The sequence below is a fragment of the Pelobates fuscus genome, chromosome 11, assembly GCF_036172605.1.
Source record: "Pelobates fuscus isolate aPelFus1 chromosome 11, aPelFus1.pri, whole genome shotgun sequence".
NCBI classification, from domain to species: domain Eukaryota; kingdom Metazoa; phylum Chordata; class Amphibia; order Anura; family Pelobatidae; genus Pelobates; species Pelobates fuscus.
Window position 1 is genome coordinate 23032490 of NC_086327.1, and position 15473 is coordinate 23047962.

Genomic DNA, 15473 nt, shown 5'->3' on the forward strand with positions numbered 1-15473 from the left:
TGGGTGTTCCAGACCTCAGATTCTGCTTGACCCTCAAACCGATGTGTCGTCTCGTTTTTGGGGGAATTGGATTGTATGCTGACTGCCAGGAGTGTAAGCGGATGGTATGCTTTTCCTGTTCAGCTGATTCCAGAGTTCGTGTGTTTCCAGTTCGGGAGTTGGAAGATTCGTACAGTTTGGAGTCTGGGAGATTGGTGATTGCAGTAGCTGCTGGTCTATGGAAAAGGGGGATATCGCCTAAACTGGGTTTTATCCTCTTGTAAGTGAAACGGTTACACCCCCCTCTCTCTTTTAACCCCCTCTCTCTTTTATCCCCCCCTCTCTCTTTTAACCCCCTCTCTCTTTTAACCCCCCCTCTCTCTTTTAACCCCCCGCTCTCTCTTTTATCCCCCTCTCTCTTTTATCCCCCTTCCCTCTCTCTTTTAACCCCCCCTCTCTCTTTTAACCCCCTCCCCTCCCTCTCTCTTTTTACCCCCTCCCCTGTAGCGTGGCCGAGCTGCTGTGCGGTCCGCGGTGCCCGGCCGGAGTGATAGGAAGGTGCACACTGAGTGTGCACCTTCCTATCACTCCGGCCGGGCACCGCGGACCGCACAGCAGCTCGGCCACGCTACAGGGGAGGGGAGGTGAGAAGCTGCAGCCGCCTGAGGCTCTTAAGAGAGCGCTCAAGCGGCTGCAGCATTTAAAGGGGCAGGGGGCCCCCTGATGGCGGGCCCCCGTCCCGGCCGGGCCCTCGGACCATGTCCGAAGTGCCCGACCGGTCAGTCCGCCCCTGTTTATATTCCATGACTAGGTCTTGGAGTTCAGTGATCTTAGCACTATATGCATCTCTCTGTTGTTCTATTTCCTTTAATTCCTTCTCCAACCCCTCGATCATTTTGTTTGTTCTTAGGGCAGCTATTTTAAAACAATCTCTTTCATCAAGAGCATTTTCCATTTTATTAGTGGTTACTAAATTAATTTGCTGCAATTCGACTACCATGCTTGCCAAACCCCTTATTGCAGCAACAACCGTTTGTGCCACCAAGCTTCTCCTTTTCTTAATATTGCACTTTTTATTAGTAACAATCTGTGTCAAAACATCCATGAAACCTTCATATTTTCCACAATTGGGGCCTGCTGGTTCTGGAAGCTCATATGGTCCATCATGTTTGTCAATGTCATTCTTGAAGTACTCTAGTACTTCTGCAGAAAAATACTTAGTACCCAGAAATTACATTTTAAAACTGAGCTCTCCCTGAGTCTTTAATCGAAATAGAATAGCAGACTAAGTAAAAAAACAACAAGTTTTTAACAATGGGATTAATTTAAAAAACAACTGAAACTGGCTCCAAAGAGATTGAACCATTTGAGAAAATTAATTTTATTAACCTATTCAAACAAACTCTTGTCTTTTAAGAAAAAAAACTTCACTGTCTCAATACAACAAATGCCCACAGATAGCAAAACACAAAACCACCCTACTGCCTTTGTTTAAGGGGAGGGGGTGGGGGGTGGGGGGTTTACAAATAAACAGAATGATTTAAAGGAAGATATGGGAACTGGAAAATACCTGACTGTAACTTCACCTCAATGATAATTCCCAACCATATAACAATCTAACATAGGCACCTTTACTTCATAATATTTACCTCAAATACAAACTGTTCATTTTCTATTAAACACACTCCAGTGAAAAAATGGAAATGGTAACCTGGCTAAACAATAGCCACCACACTGTATTAGCCCCAATACCTTTATCATGTAAACACAATGCTCCTACCCAGAATTCAATGGTTCAAACAGACAAAAGAGAACCAAAAAAAACAAACAGTTTGCTATTTAAACTTAGAATGCAGTGAAGCCACAAAATGTACAAAATGTAACTAAAAACAATTCCAATATATTCAGTTTAGTTCTAGTTAGTTGCAACAGGAGAGAGACAATACATACACAAAACTGTACAGAAACAAAGTTAAACCTATAAATGCTACAATTTGCAACAAAATATGTTCTGTCAGTCACAATACACAAATTCAAAACAGTCAACAAAACACATATGTATATTTGTTTCAACAACGAATCCTATGCTATAAAGTCTCTTGCTCTTAGATTATGTATCAATATGGTAGTTATTGCGCTCACAAACATTTGTTGTATAAGTCTAAAATTTGTGGTCGCCAAATGTGGTGTATTACCAAACTCTATAAATTATTATGTATGCATACACATATAAACTCTGGTCCGTCTACTTTAACAAATATTTATTCAGAGACAAAACAACAACATATAAATAATTACACACAATCTAACTAACTATACCAACAACAACAACAACAACAGCAACAACAACCTAACTAACAATAACAACTAAATCTTATAAAATCACCAGATCCCACTCACAGTTCACCATGATAAAAATTAGCCCATGTCTGCTCAGTAGCACAGTCAAGAAGGAACAGCGAGGAATGAGGATAGTGGGGGGAGTGGTTATCTCTTTCCTGACTTGTAAATTACCATATCAATTACCATATCAAAGTAAAGCTTATCCCCCTGTAAGAAAGATCTACATGAACTTGATCACATGACCCCTGGTCACCATGCTAGTTTGATGACAGAATGTCACCACAGCAGGGATAATGGGAATGGCAGTACTCAGTGCATAGCAGAGATAATGAGAATGATAGTACTCCGTACAGGGATAATGGGAATGGTAGTACTCAGAACAGGGATAATGGGAAAGGCAGTACTCAGTCAGTGCAGGGATAATGTGAATGGTAGGACTCAGTTAGTGCAGGGATAATGGGAATGGTAGTACTCAGTCAGGGCAGGGATATTGGGAATGGTGGTACTCAGTGCAGAGCAGGGATAATGGGAATGGTGGTACTCAGTGCAGAGCAGGGATAATGGGAATGGTGGTACTCAGTGCAGAGCAGGGATAATGGGAATGGTGGTACTCAGTGCAGAGCAGGGATAATGGGAATGGTGGTACTCAGTGCAGAGCAGGGATAATGGAAATGATAGTACTCAGTCAGGGCAGGGATAATGGGAATGGTATTACTCAGTAAGTGCAGAGCAGGGACAAAAAGTAGTACTCAGTGCAGAGCAGGGATAATGGGAATGGCAGTACTCGGTTAGTGCAGGGATAATGGGAATGGTAGTTCTCAGTGCAGATCAGGGATAATGGGAATGGTAGTACTCAGCGCAGAGCAGGCATAATGGGAATGGTAGTACTAAGTCAGTGCAGGAATAATGGAAATGGTAGTACTAAGTCACAGCAGGGATAATGAGAATGGTAGTACTCAGTTAGTGCAGAGCAGGGATAATGGGAATGGTAGTACTCAGTGCAGAGCAGGGATAATGGGAATGGTAGTACTCAGTCAGTGCAGGAATAATGGGAATGGTAATAGTTAGTGCAGAGCAGGGATAATGGGAATAGTAGTACTCAGTCAGAGCAGGGATAATTGGAATGGTAGTACTCAGTCAGTGCAGAGCAGGGATAATGGGAATGGTAGTGCTTAGTGCAGGGATAATGGGAACGGTAGTACTCAGTTAGTGCAGTGATAATGGGAATGGCAGTACTCAGTCAGTGCAGGGATCATGGGAATGGCAGTACTCGGTCTGTGCAGGGATAATGTGAATGGTAGTACTCAGTTAGTGCAGAGCAGGGATAATGTAAATGGTAGTACTCAGTGTGAAGAAAAGGGACTTTATCCGACCTTTTCTTCAATTTTTATGTATTTCGTTTCATTTTTCCTGCCTACAATGGATTGTTAGTTCGGCAGTTTGCAACTACCGAACCCCGACCTCCCTCCTGGCTTGTTATGTTCAAAAGCACCGTCAATTAAGTGTTCCCTGGGTGGCCGCTGTTCGTATAGCCGAACGCTACGTGGAAAAGAAAACGGCGGCCATCTTGTTCGCACGAGGAGAGTCAGCGGGACTTGGTCCTCGAGTGTCTGGAACTAAAATCGGACACTCGACCGCACGAACCACCGCTGAAAACTACCGAACTCCCGCTTCTCCTACTTACCGAACAGCCAGAAGAACGGCATTTGGTAGTTATGTTCGTACAGACCAGGGGAACAATCGCTACTATGAGCCAGGAGGGTATATTCGGTATTTTGGCCGCTTTTCGCCGTTTTCCCCATTGACCAACCACACACGCTGAATTCGTGGAACTATTTTGGGCAGGAGCCTTGTGTGTGGTCGGTAAAACAGGACTTCCACACTTTTCAAGAACCCCTGAACCCAACTTTAGTTTAGTTCTGTTACACCCTTCATGAAGTCTTGGCTCATGTTTGGGGAAGGAATATTCCATCCACTGGGAAGGATTGTCTGGGAAGCTGTATTCATCTCTACCCCCTGCTGGAGCTATAATCACTAATACTCAGCAGCTGGGAAAGGAACAGGAGACCGCAGCACCATCACCACTGCAGGTCTTAACACTCAGTAAGTGCAGAGCAGGGATAAAAAGTAGTACTCAGTGCAGAGCAGGGGTAATGGGAATGGCAGTACTCAGTTAGTGCAGGGATAATGGGAATGGTAGTACTCAGTCAAAGCAGGGATAATGGGAATGGTAGTACTCAGTGCAAAAGCAGGGATAATGGGAATGGTAGTACTAAGTCAGTGCAGGGATAATGGGAATTGTAGTACTCAGTGCAGAGCAGGGATAATGGGAATGGTAGTACTCAGTCAGTGCAGGGATAGTGAGAATGGTAGTACTCAGTGCAGGATAATGGGAATGGTAATACTCAGTGCAGAGCAGGGATAATGGGAATGGTAGTACTAAGTCAATGCAGGGATAATGGGAATGGCAGTACTCAGTCAGTGCAGGGATCATGGGAATGGTAGTACTCAGTCAGGGAAGGGATAATGATAATGATAGTACTCAGTCAGTGCAGGGATAATGGGAATGGTAGTACTCAGTTAGTGCAGAGCAGGGATAATGAGAATGGTAGTAGTCAGTGCAGAGCAGGGATAATGAGAATGGTAGTACTCAGTGCAGGGATAATGGGAATGGCAGTACTCAGTCAGTGCAGGGATCATGAGAATGGTAGTACTCAGTTAGTGCAGATCAAAAATAATGGGAATGGTAGTTCTCAGGGCAGGGATAATGGGAATGGTAGTACTCAGTCAGGGAAGGGATAATGGGAATGGTAGTACTCAGTTAGTGCAGAGCAGGGATAATGATAATGATAGTACTCAGTCAGCGCAGGGATAATGGGAATGGTACTACTCAGTAAGTGCAGAGCAGGGATAATGGGAATGGTAGTAGTCAGTGCAGAGCAGGGATAATGGGAATGGTAGTATTCACTCAGTGCAGGGATAATGAGAATGGTAGTAGTCAGTGAGTGCAGAGCAGGGATAATGGGAATGGTAGTACTCAGTGAAGAGCAGGGATAATGGGAATGGCAGTACTCAGTTAGGGGGCCCTAAATAACAATGGTGGGGACCTACTGTCCTCCCCCCCACCCCTGCGCGGAGGGTGGGGGCCTAAAATAAGAATTACGGGGAGGACCTACTGTCCTCCCCCCCCCCCCCCCCCCAGCCTCCACTCCTGCGCGGTGGGTAGGGGCCCTACATAAAAATGAGGGGGGGACCTACCCCTGAGCGGCGGGTGGGGGCCCTAAATTTAGAATAGGGGGGGGGCTATTGTCCTTCCCACCAGCCCCCACCCTGAGTGGTGGGTGGGGGCCCTAAGTTAGTATAAGGGGGGCGACCTATTGTCCTCCCCCCCCCCAGCCCCCACCCCTGGGCGGTGGGTGGGGGCCGTAAATAAACATCTAACCCCCCTCACACCCCACCCCCAACAAAAATAACCCCTACCTACCCCCTTCATCATAAAATTAATGAGGGGGGGGACCATAAGCTAGATACCTTTAAAAAGAAGAAAAAAAGAAACTTACCATTTGATGTCTTCTTTCTTCTAAAATCTTATTTTTTCAGCCCCAAAAAAGGCCAAATAAAAATCCATAATAACCGACGCACTATTAAGAAAAAAAAAATCAATTTTCACCCATGAAGGGCTCCGCGCAGACTGAGCTCTGCAGGGCGGGGCAAGGCTTATAAAGCCTTGCCCCGCCCTCCAATTAGGCTCAGAGCACTCTGATTGGTGGGTTTATAGTCTGGTCCATAGTCCAAAGGCAAGAGGCGGGCAATCAGCCCCCTCCAAGGACACGTGGCGAGGTCGGTTTCGCCACAATCCCAAAAAGTCCCAATAAGTTCACGGATGGCCCTTAAAGGCCCAGTAGCAGTAATATAAATTATTACATGCCCAAATATAGTTTTTATAGAGCAATATGTCCAGGGGCCGTAGTCGCAGGGCAGGAGGCTAGCAACCAGGCCTCTCCAGTTCACAGTGGCGAAGCTGGTTTCGCCACATTTCTCCCCTTTGCCAATTAGACTAACAGGGTACCTGACTTTCTGCCGGTCAGTGCCCTGGTTAGTCCAGCAACCCACCCACAAAACAGAAATAACAGAGCAGCCCACCCAAACTAACCGGTTACTACATCTGGGTGAGGAAGAATTTTGTCCAGGTTCTGGTGTCTCACCACTGCTGTGTGGGAGACTGGTAGGCTGCCTTGGTGGGTTGCTGAGGGGGCAGAGACCAGCGGTACTCTGTCCTGTTGCCAGCACTACCACGGGAGTAGTCTGGTGGGCGCCTGGTTGCTGGAGACTGACTGTCTCCCCTTTAGGTGCACATCTCGGCTGTCGGGGGGAGAGACCGACTGTCTCCCCTTTGGATACATCACTCTGAGGCTGGGGGACAGGACCGACCGTCCCTACCCCTTGTGCTGTAAGTGCAGAGACTACGGTCCCATCTGCACAGTTGTGGGGCTTAACATCTCCCCTTGGTGGGTTAGGCAGCCGTGGGAGAGAGGGTGTAACAAGCTCCTCTCTCTGGATGGTAAACTGCCGCTGGGGAGAAAGGATGGCACCATCAGCTCCCTGGGGTACACACTGCCGCTGGGGAGGAAGGACTGCACCTTCTGCTCCCTGAGACACACACTGCCGCTGGGGAGGGGGGACGCTGCTCTCCTCTCCCTTCACTTCACACTGCCTTCCTGGCATATCACTTTGCTGCTGGGGGGCAGGAACAACAACCTCTGCCCCCTGTAACTCAGCCTGCCGCTGGGGAGGGAGGACGACACCATCCGCTCCCTGGGGTACACACTGCCGCTGGGGAGGAAGGACGGCACCTTCATCTCCCTGGGACTTACTCTGCCGCTGGGGATCTGGGCCTGCTGCCCACCATCCCGTTGGGCCCGGTGGAGAGACCTCGGTCCCATCTCCACCTGCCTGTTGTGGTTCCTCACAGGACCAATCTTGTTGGTTCCTCTGCGTCATTCGCAGCATGAGGTACGCCTGTACATCGTTGTAGACCCGGAATGCCATCTGCTCCGCTCGGGCTGCTGAGAATAGAGCCATCCTGCTCCTATATTCCCTGGCAAACTCGGATTCCTCCTCCTCCCTCGGAGGTGCTGCAGCAGCTGCGACTCTGTCTCCTTCCATTTTCCTGATTTCCTTTGTAGATAGGGTCGCTGTACGGATACTAGCGTTGCCCTCAATTTGTAATCCAGAAATGGTGTTGTCTGTAGCTGTCCCTCTGGTTGTAGGAACGATCCCGCCGCTTGCCACCAATTGTAACGGACCGTTTCACTTACAAGAGGATAAAACCCAGTTTAGGCGATAATCCCCTTTCCAGATGCACAGGCAGCTACTGCAAACACCATTCTCCCGACTGGAGACACACGAACACTGAATCCGAGAAACCTTTTAAATTCTCCCAAGCATATGAATGCTGTAGACCATTGAATAGGAACCATACGAATAGGCTTACACTCCTAGCAGGCAACTGGAACAGCATGCAATCAATCCTTTCCCCAATAATGAGACGACACTTCACTTTGAGGGTAAAAACAGGAACTCTCTGGCTGCTAGCTTGCAGCCCTTTTTATTAGGTGCTCCCATGAAGGGGAGGGACACACACAGTAACGTACATTAACCAATCACACAATAGTTACATCCCACACATAGCCCTCCCCTCTACCTGTAAACTAATTATCTGTACACACAGGAAAATACAATTATCATAGGTAGGGAAAATACAGTTTTTACACAACAATTATAACTCCCAAAATATACATCACATTCGCATAAAAATACATATTCAAAAGGCAAGAGGCGGGCAATCAGCCCCCTCCAAGGACACGTGGCGAGGTCGGTTTCGCCACAATCCCAAAAAGTCCCAATAAGTTCACGGATGGCCCTTAACCCCTTAAGGACCAAACTTCTGGAATAAAAGGGAATCATGACATGCCACACATGTCATGTGTCCTTAAGGGGTTAAAGGCCCAGTAGCAGTAATATAAATTATTACATGCCCAAATATAGTTTTTATAGAGCAATATGTCCAGGGGCTGTAGTCGCAGGGCAGGAGGCTAGGAACCAGGCCTCTCCAGTTCACAGTGGCGAAGCTGGTTTCGCCACAGCGGAGAACGTCTCCAGCTTTCCTCAGGCTACCGATGGTCATCCCGGATCCCGCACGCAGGATCCGGGCGGTCATTTGGTAGATTCCATCAGTTTTTCCATAGTTTCCTTTTTCTACCACCTTTTCTGTTATTAAAAGATGGGCACTGCCTGTGGTTGAAGACTCCCCAGCTACCATCGGTTTGGTTTGTTCCCAGTTTGAATCCTCCTCTCAGGTGAGTGGTTCAGAGAGAGATCTCGTGGTTAGGGAGGGTCCTCCCTCAGGACCTTAGTCCTATGCTGATATTATTAAGGGGTGAACCCCCGCTTTCAGTCAGCCTGAGCTGATATGGACTCTAGTTTGGATTGTAAGAGGGTGCAGCTCTCCATCGCCTCGGCTCGAGACTGATATTATTTGCACGAGTAGAGAGCGAACCCCTCTCATATATTGAACCTGACACTGATTCGTTATTGGAAGGCGCCACCCTCCCTCAACCTCAGTCCGATGCTTATAGGGATGCAGTAGACATGTTATGAGTCTGGCCCACTCTCATAGAAGGAGCCGGACGCGGATGTAGACACTACCTTTGTTATTAACGCGTACGGCCCGCTCATGCCATCAGCCTGATGCTGACACGGAGTTTGATTACTTTATTAGAGAGTGCGGCTCTCTCATACACTCAATGCACTACTGTGCCTCCCCTTGTTCATCACAAAGGCTTGTGCCAGTACAGGACACCGATGACTTTATATTGGGGCGTCCCTCCTACATTCAAGTCACTATGGAGGTACGTACCACATACCGGGTTTACCTCTGATGCTTCAACTCTTGTAACAGGGGTTATAGTACCTCACCAGTATGCATGGGAGACAATGCTTTATAACGACTGGGTAAGGGGAGAGAACCCCTCCATTCGATCTAACGACCGTGCTACTGGTTTCGTTATAGAGGGCTACCTGATCGTACATGATATACACGTTTAGACTGGATTCCTCTATTTCATCCCCTATAATGGATCTACTGGATCAGTAACGCTGTAGCCCGCACGGGGGATACTCACTGAGGTATTACTGGGGGAGATTGCCCACCTTATTTACACGTTCCCCTGAGGCCTTATGGGACAATGTAGGGGCTGTTTGAACTAACTATCTTGGGTACAGCTCCCAGGATTGGCCCACTTTGGTGGTAACCCTATACCATTCCTATTTGACTTACCTTTGGAGTTTGTACAACTAATGGAGGAGCTTCAGAGACAAGTTTTGGCATAATCTGCTCTATATCCGACAAGCAATCGCACTCTGCTTAGGTTATACAGACCGTTGCGAACAAGCTACTCAGACGGTCTTTTCCCAGATCAAGGGACAGGAGATGCTAAGGCCTTCATAGAACAAACGTGCACTGCCTTACCCGGGTAACAAGACTGGGGAAGGCCCACAACCCGGTCTGCAGGTACACCGTACGCAAGGTTCGCATGGAAAGACCAGAGTCCCCGGTCGGTTTCGGGTTCCCTGGTCATTAACAATCGTGGGATAGAGGCCAGGTCTACCTCTAACCCTCTGAGAACATACCTGGGGAACATTATTCGGATATGGGGGGCCCTCCTTCTGTACACTTATTCCTCACGGGAACCGTCTTGGTTTTGGGTTTCCGCTAAACCGCCAATTCAACTACTGTCAAGAAGACATACTTGATGACTCACAGGTTTCCCCCATAAAGCCCAAGTCCTACACAGACGTCACAAAGTCGGGACCCAACCTCCCGCTAGAGTACTGCTCAGGATCTGTAGCAGGCTTGGATATGACTGCCGACGCTCTCAAACTAGACAGCCCTGGCTTCGGAAGGTTGAACCTAGGCTTAGTTTTTTCACTATGTCTGTTCTCTGGAGTCACCTGTCGTTAGTGAAGGGACTTTACATCTTACAGGCGTATTGTAGAACGCTACGAGTTTGCAGGACTCCAGGCTAAGAAGGGAGGTATTTCTCTTTAGGGATACCTTGACTTTGGTTCTTGAATACACATTCCTGGGTCCCATAGCCTAGGGCCTACTCTTGGAGATACATGCCCGGACAGTCAGGCATACAGGGACCTAAAGGCCTCACTATATTATACCCCAACTCGCAGGATTCAACTCAACAAAAGACAACACAGAGGAGAGATACGTCTACCGGACCTTAGAATGGCCGGACTCGACGTAAATGAGAGGAGACAGTCAGGAAAGATCCGAGGTCAAGGGCACAAAGATACAGCGTAAACTAGGACTAGCCGGGGTCTGGTACACAGAAAACAGTAAGCCGGCAAACAGAACAGATAAGGAACAAGAGAAAACGTAGTCAGAAACAAAGCCAAGGTCAATACGAAGGAACACAACTGAATACCACAAGCGCTAAAGGGAACTGCAACAGAAACCATGATAGGGCAAGGACTAAGGGAAAAAGGTGAGTATAAGTACCTTAGTAATTAATGTGATTGGCTCCTGTCATATCCACGCCCCCAAAAGGTAAGTGTATGGGGAGTGTGGCATGACAGGGGCCAATGGGAGGCTCCCACTGTTTCTTTAAGAGCGCACCCGAGACCCGCGGCGCGCTCTTAGATTCAGGTGGGACACGTGACCGCTACTCGGTCACTGCCCGCCTTCCTGTTGCAGCCGTCGGATGAGCCGCGCGCGGCTCGAAGAGAGGACCCCGGACGGCTCCTGGAAAGGGTAAGTAACGCTACACCTGCCTACACTTTGAATCGCTTTCGAAGCCTTTTGTGGTCCACCACGCGATTACAGCATGTGAGGACTCTTCTTAATCCATGCAGGACCCTATTACCCTTGGATCCAGACCACTTATCACTCCTCGACGAGGATATATTTGGATGGAAATCTCAACCTCTAGTTTTGTTTCCCTCTTTGGGTATATCCAGGATTCACAGACCCCAGAGTAGTTGATCACCATTTCGCTACACAAGCTCAGTGTTGGGACTCTGATTGGACGTCCCTTGGGATTACCTTGTTCTACCACAGTTGCGGGTTACGCAGTCCAATTGGGGTACTGGAAACACTCTTGCCTGCATAATAGACTCCTTCTCGGACAAGTCCACTCACCAGGTAGGTCATGAGGGAACGATAAGGCCCTATTCGGTTCGGTTACGGAATTGGTGGTAGACTCCGACGCATTCCTGAGGTTGCAATTTTGCCTACAAGGACACATCACCTGGTGATTTTGGCACAATTGAAGAAGCCACCTTCCACATCAAAGGTCGAGACCTGGTGGCAGTTTTTTGCGCGATCCTAAATCCACGGATGACCTTCGGTATTTTACACCTACAGGAAAATGGCTAATAGGTCAACTTTGCAGTTCATGGATGTCTGCTAGGGAACAGGTCGTAACCCCACGTACAGGGGATCTAACAGCGGATGAAGTTTTTCCCGTATTTTGGGGTACATCAACAGCTGGCATCTTCATTGATCCGTCTACTGTTAATTCTTGCAGTTGGAAGGTCCATTGGGGATTACTCTAGTCATCTCCTGGAATAGGTACCAGCGAAACAAACAGTGTTAAAACAGCAAATACGAAGCCTCCTGTCATGTTATAAAATTGTAGATCATGCTAGCTTTAGTGTACCTATAATCTTAATTTTATTAATGACAGGAGGTGAGTATTTCCCGCCCATTCTTATCCCTCCCTTGTTTAATTTTAATAGTTTGGGTTCATCAGGTACGTATGCAACTCTGCTTGTTGTCTCTGCTTCCTTCCATTTGATCTTATGTCTATGCAGATTATGGTAATTTTGGTTGCTACGTTGGGTACCTACATGTTTGTTCAGGATACATTTCATTGGCTAACCAACCTGTGCGTGTTTTTTCTCTCGTGTCAGTGTGCAGTCCATCAACGCTATCTGGTTTGGCAGTTCTTCTCGGATGGTGGACATTGTTGTATTCGTTGTATCTAGGACTTTGTTTCTTCCCCATTATATTTTCTGCCTTTTGTTCTGTTTTGTCGCAGCTTGAAAGAGGAAATGATGTATGGGGAGGGGAGTTTTATAGTACCTAACTTTTTTCTGATTGGTTGTTCTTTCTGTGCTGCTGTGGAGTTCTAGTAAAGAGAGACTTAAGCAAATGCTCGCCTCCTGTCATTAATAAAATTAAGATTATACGTACACTAAAGCTAGCATAATCTACAATTTTTCTAAATCATTTGCCATTTGGCTTATCCCTCCTGGAACATCAACCCTGTTGCAAATTTTGGTATTTTTTTTTTTTTTAATTGGGGCTGAAAAAATAAGATTTTAGAAAAAAGAAGACATCAAATGGTAAGTTTTTTTTTTTTTTTTTACAGGTACTTAGTTAATGGTCCCCCCTCATTATTTTTAGGGTGAGGGGGTAGGTAGGGGTTATTTTCTTTGGGTGGAGGGGGTGACTAGAGGTTTGGGGACCCCTAGATACCTTGGGGGGGGTTACATTTTTATTTAGGGCCCCCACCCGCCGCTCAGGAGTGGGGGCCGGTGGAGGACAATAGGTCCCCCCCACATTATTTTACTTAAGGGCCCCCATCCACCGCTCATGGGTGGGGGCAGGGGGAGGACTATAGGTCCCCCCCCATTATTTTACTTTAGGGCCCCCACCCACCGCTCAGCAGTGGGGGTCGGGGGGGAGGACAATAGGCCCCCCCCTTATTTTACTTTAGGGCCCCCACCTGCCGCTAAGTACCTAACATTTTATATGAATGTGTGTTACTTGATTGTTGTAATTGTTGCAAATGCTTACAGCTGAATCCTGGCTATGTTTGTATACTTTTTATTTAAACTTTTATACATTGTAACATTCATTAGTACTTCAGCAATTCTGTGCTTCGGAACTTCGACAATTCGGCAATTCAGCTATTCAGACATTCTGAAATATCCGAATGTCCGAATTGGCCGAAATTCATCAGAATTAACATTCGGAACAAAACAAATTGCACATGTCTATTAAAATTACATATATTCATCTTGAATGCTAGAGTGTTCACTTTAGTGTTCAGATTCAGGGGACCTTCTCTCTGTTCTTTAAATAAAACAATAATATTTCACTAAAACAAATCTTTATTCTAGCACAGGGTCAATCTTCACAGAGTTCTTACTCTGTTGTAACAATACCAAAATGCATATTCGGCACATACAAATTCCCAAATCAGCAGTTTTATTTGTCACCTTCCAGCAATGAATCTACTCGAATAAGAGCTTTTATCAAGCCTTGATAAAATGTGAAAGATCTTTAAGTGTTTGCCAGTTTATTTATGTGTTATAAATTGACAATTATTAATATATCTATGTCACCCTATTAATAATTATATTGCCTTAGATATCACATTTAGTGTAGTATGCATGTTAGATATGCTTTAATTGTATGTTATCTGCTGTTGCTTTCTTATAGGATTCCTTAGACAGGTGGACGCAGGGGGTAACACATACCTGGGAGGTGTGAACAAGGATGATCTAGTGTATTGCCTGAACCCGTATTTCACCGGTTTTACGGGGGCGGATATCAGTTTTGATCAGTTAGATGGACACGTGAAGTATTACAGCTGTGGTCTCTATGGTTGCTGGGGTGTGACCGCTGCAAATGACATATTTCATCGTCTGAAAGTGGAAGCAAATAATTGCAGAGGCAATGAATGGAAACAGGTGGAAGGGGTCATGTTTATGGTGGAAGTTGGCACAGATGGATCAGTGTACGCAATCAGCAACACTGGCATTGTATACAAAAGGTAAATCATTTAGTAGCAATAGTGAAATTGGGAATTCATATGGGGAATAAAATGCATCCAGTTTTAGTTATTACGAATTTAAAAAAGCAATTTTTTTTAAGGCTCCATAAGACGTAGACAGAATATTCACTAAATGTGTCTGCTTAAAGGGACCCTATAGCAGTGGTGTATTTAGGTTTTGTGCTGGCCCTAGGCAGGATGGTGCTCGGGCAACCTCCCTCCCCCCCCCCCCCCCCCACCAAGTTAAATTTTCCCACCCCTTCCTGTCAAGGCCACACTTTGCCTGGCAGACGCAAACTCACGGACAGATGCATACTCTCATATACACTGACAAACAATGACATACACACTTACTGATTTGACACACTGATAAACAGACATACACTTACTCGGACACACACTCACTGACAGACTCACTGACAGACGCACAGTCTCTCTGACAGACGCACGCACTGACTGACTGACACATACACACTGACTGACAGACGCACACACTGACTGACGGTCGCACCACTGACTGACGGTCGCACCACTGACTGACGGTTGCACCACTGACTGACAGACGCACGCACTAACTGACCGACACATACACACATTCACTGACAGATACACACACTCAAATTCACTGACACACACATTTACTGAAACACACACACTCACTCACATTCACTGACACACACATTCACTGAAACACACACTCACTCAAATTCACTGAAATAGACTCACTCACATTCAATGACACACACACTCACTCACATTCACTAACACACACTCACTGACACAAACATTTCCCCACACTTACACTCACAATTATTATTATTATTCCCTACGTTTGGGATAGCTGGGTGGATTTCTCACCAGGGGTCTAGTGGGGCTGCTGGACAGGAAGGCGGCCGGACTTGCAGGCGGGCGGGCAGCGAGGGAGCACTTTCCCCTGAGCTGTCTGCTCAGCTCCCTCGCGCGCCGCAGAGTGATGCCGGGAGCCTGATCATATTCCGGCTCCCTGCATCACTCTGCGGCGCGCGAGGGAGCTGAGCAGAAGGCTCAGGGGAAAGTGCTACCTCGTCGCCTGCCTGCCCTGGGGGAGCCCAAAGGTGGCCAGCCGGCCACCTCTTGGGCTCCCATAAAATGAGGCAAACCAGGTATTTGCCCTGGGCATTTGGGGGCGGCCTTTTTTGCCGCCCCCTGGAAATTGCCGCTCAAGGCAAATGTCTTGTTTGCCTCGCGGTACATACACCCCTGCACTATAGGCACCCAGACCACTTCAGCTCATTGAAGTGGTATGGGTGGTCCCTT

The 15473-nt window shown here is 47.0% G+C and overlaps 1 protein-coding gene across 1 annotated transcript in view; it reads left to right on the forward strand.

Moving 5' to 3' along the window:
• Positions 1 to 14198, forward strand: part of LOC134576776 (fish-egg lectin-like) — a 70930-nt gene extending 56732 nt beyond the window's left edge. The window contains exon 3 of the mRNA XM_063435481.1: positions 13844 to 14198. Coding sequence (XP_063291551.1) covers positions 13844 to 14181 — 338 coding nt within the window. The 3' untranslated portion in view covers positions 14182 to 14198. The remainder of the gene's footprint in view (positions 1 to 13843) is intronic.
• The last annotated feature ends 1275 nt before the right edge of the window (positions 14199 to 15473 follow it).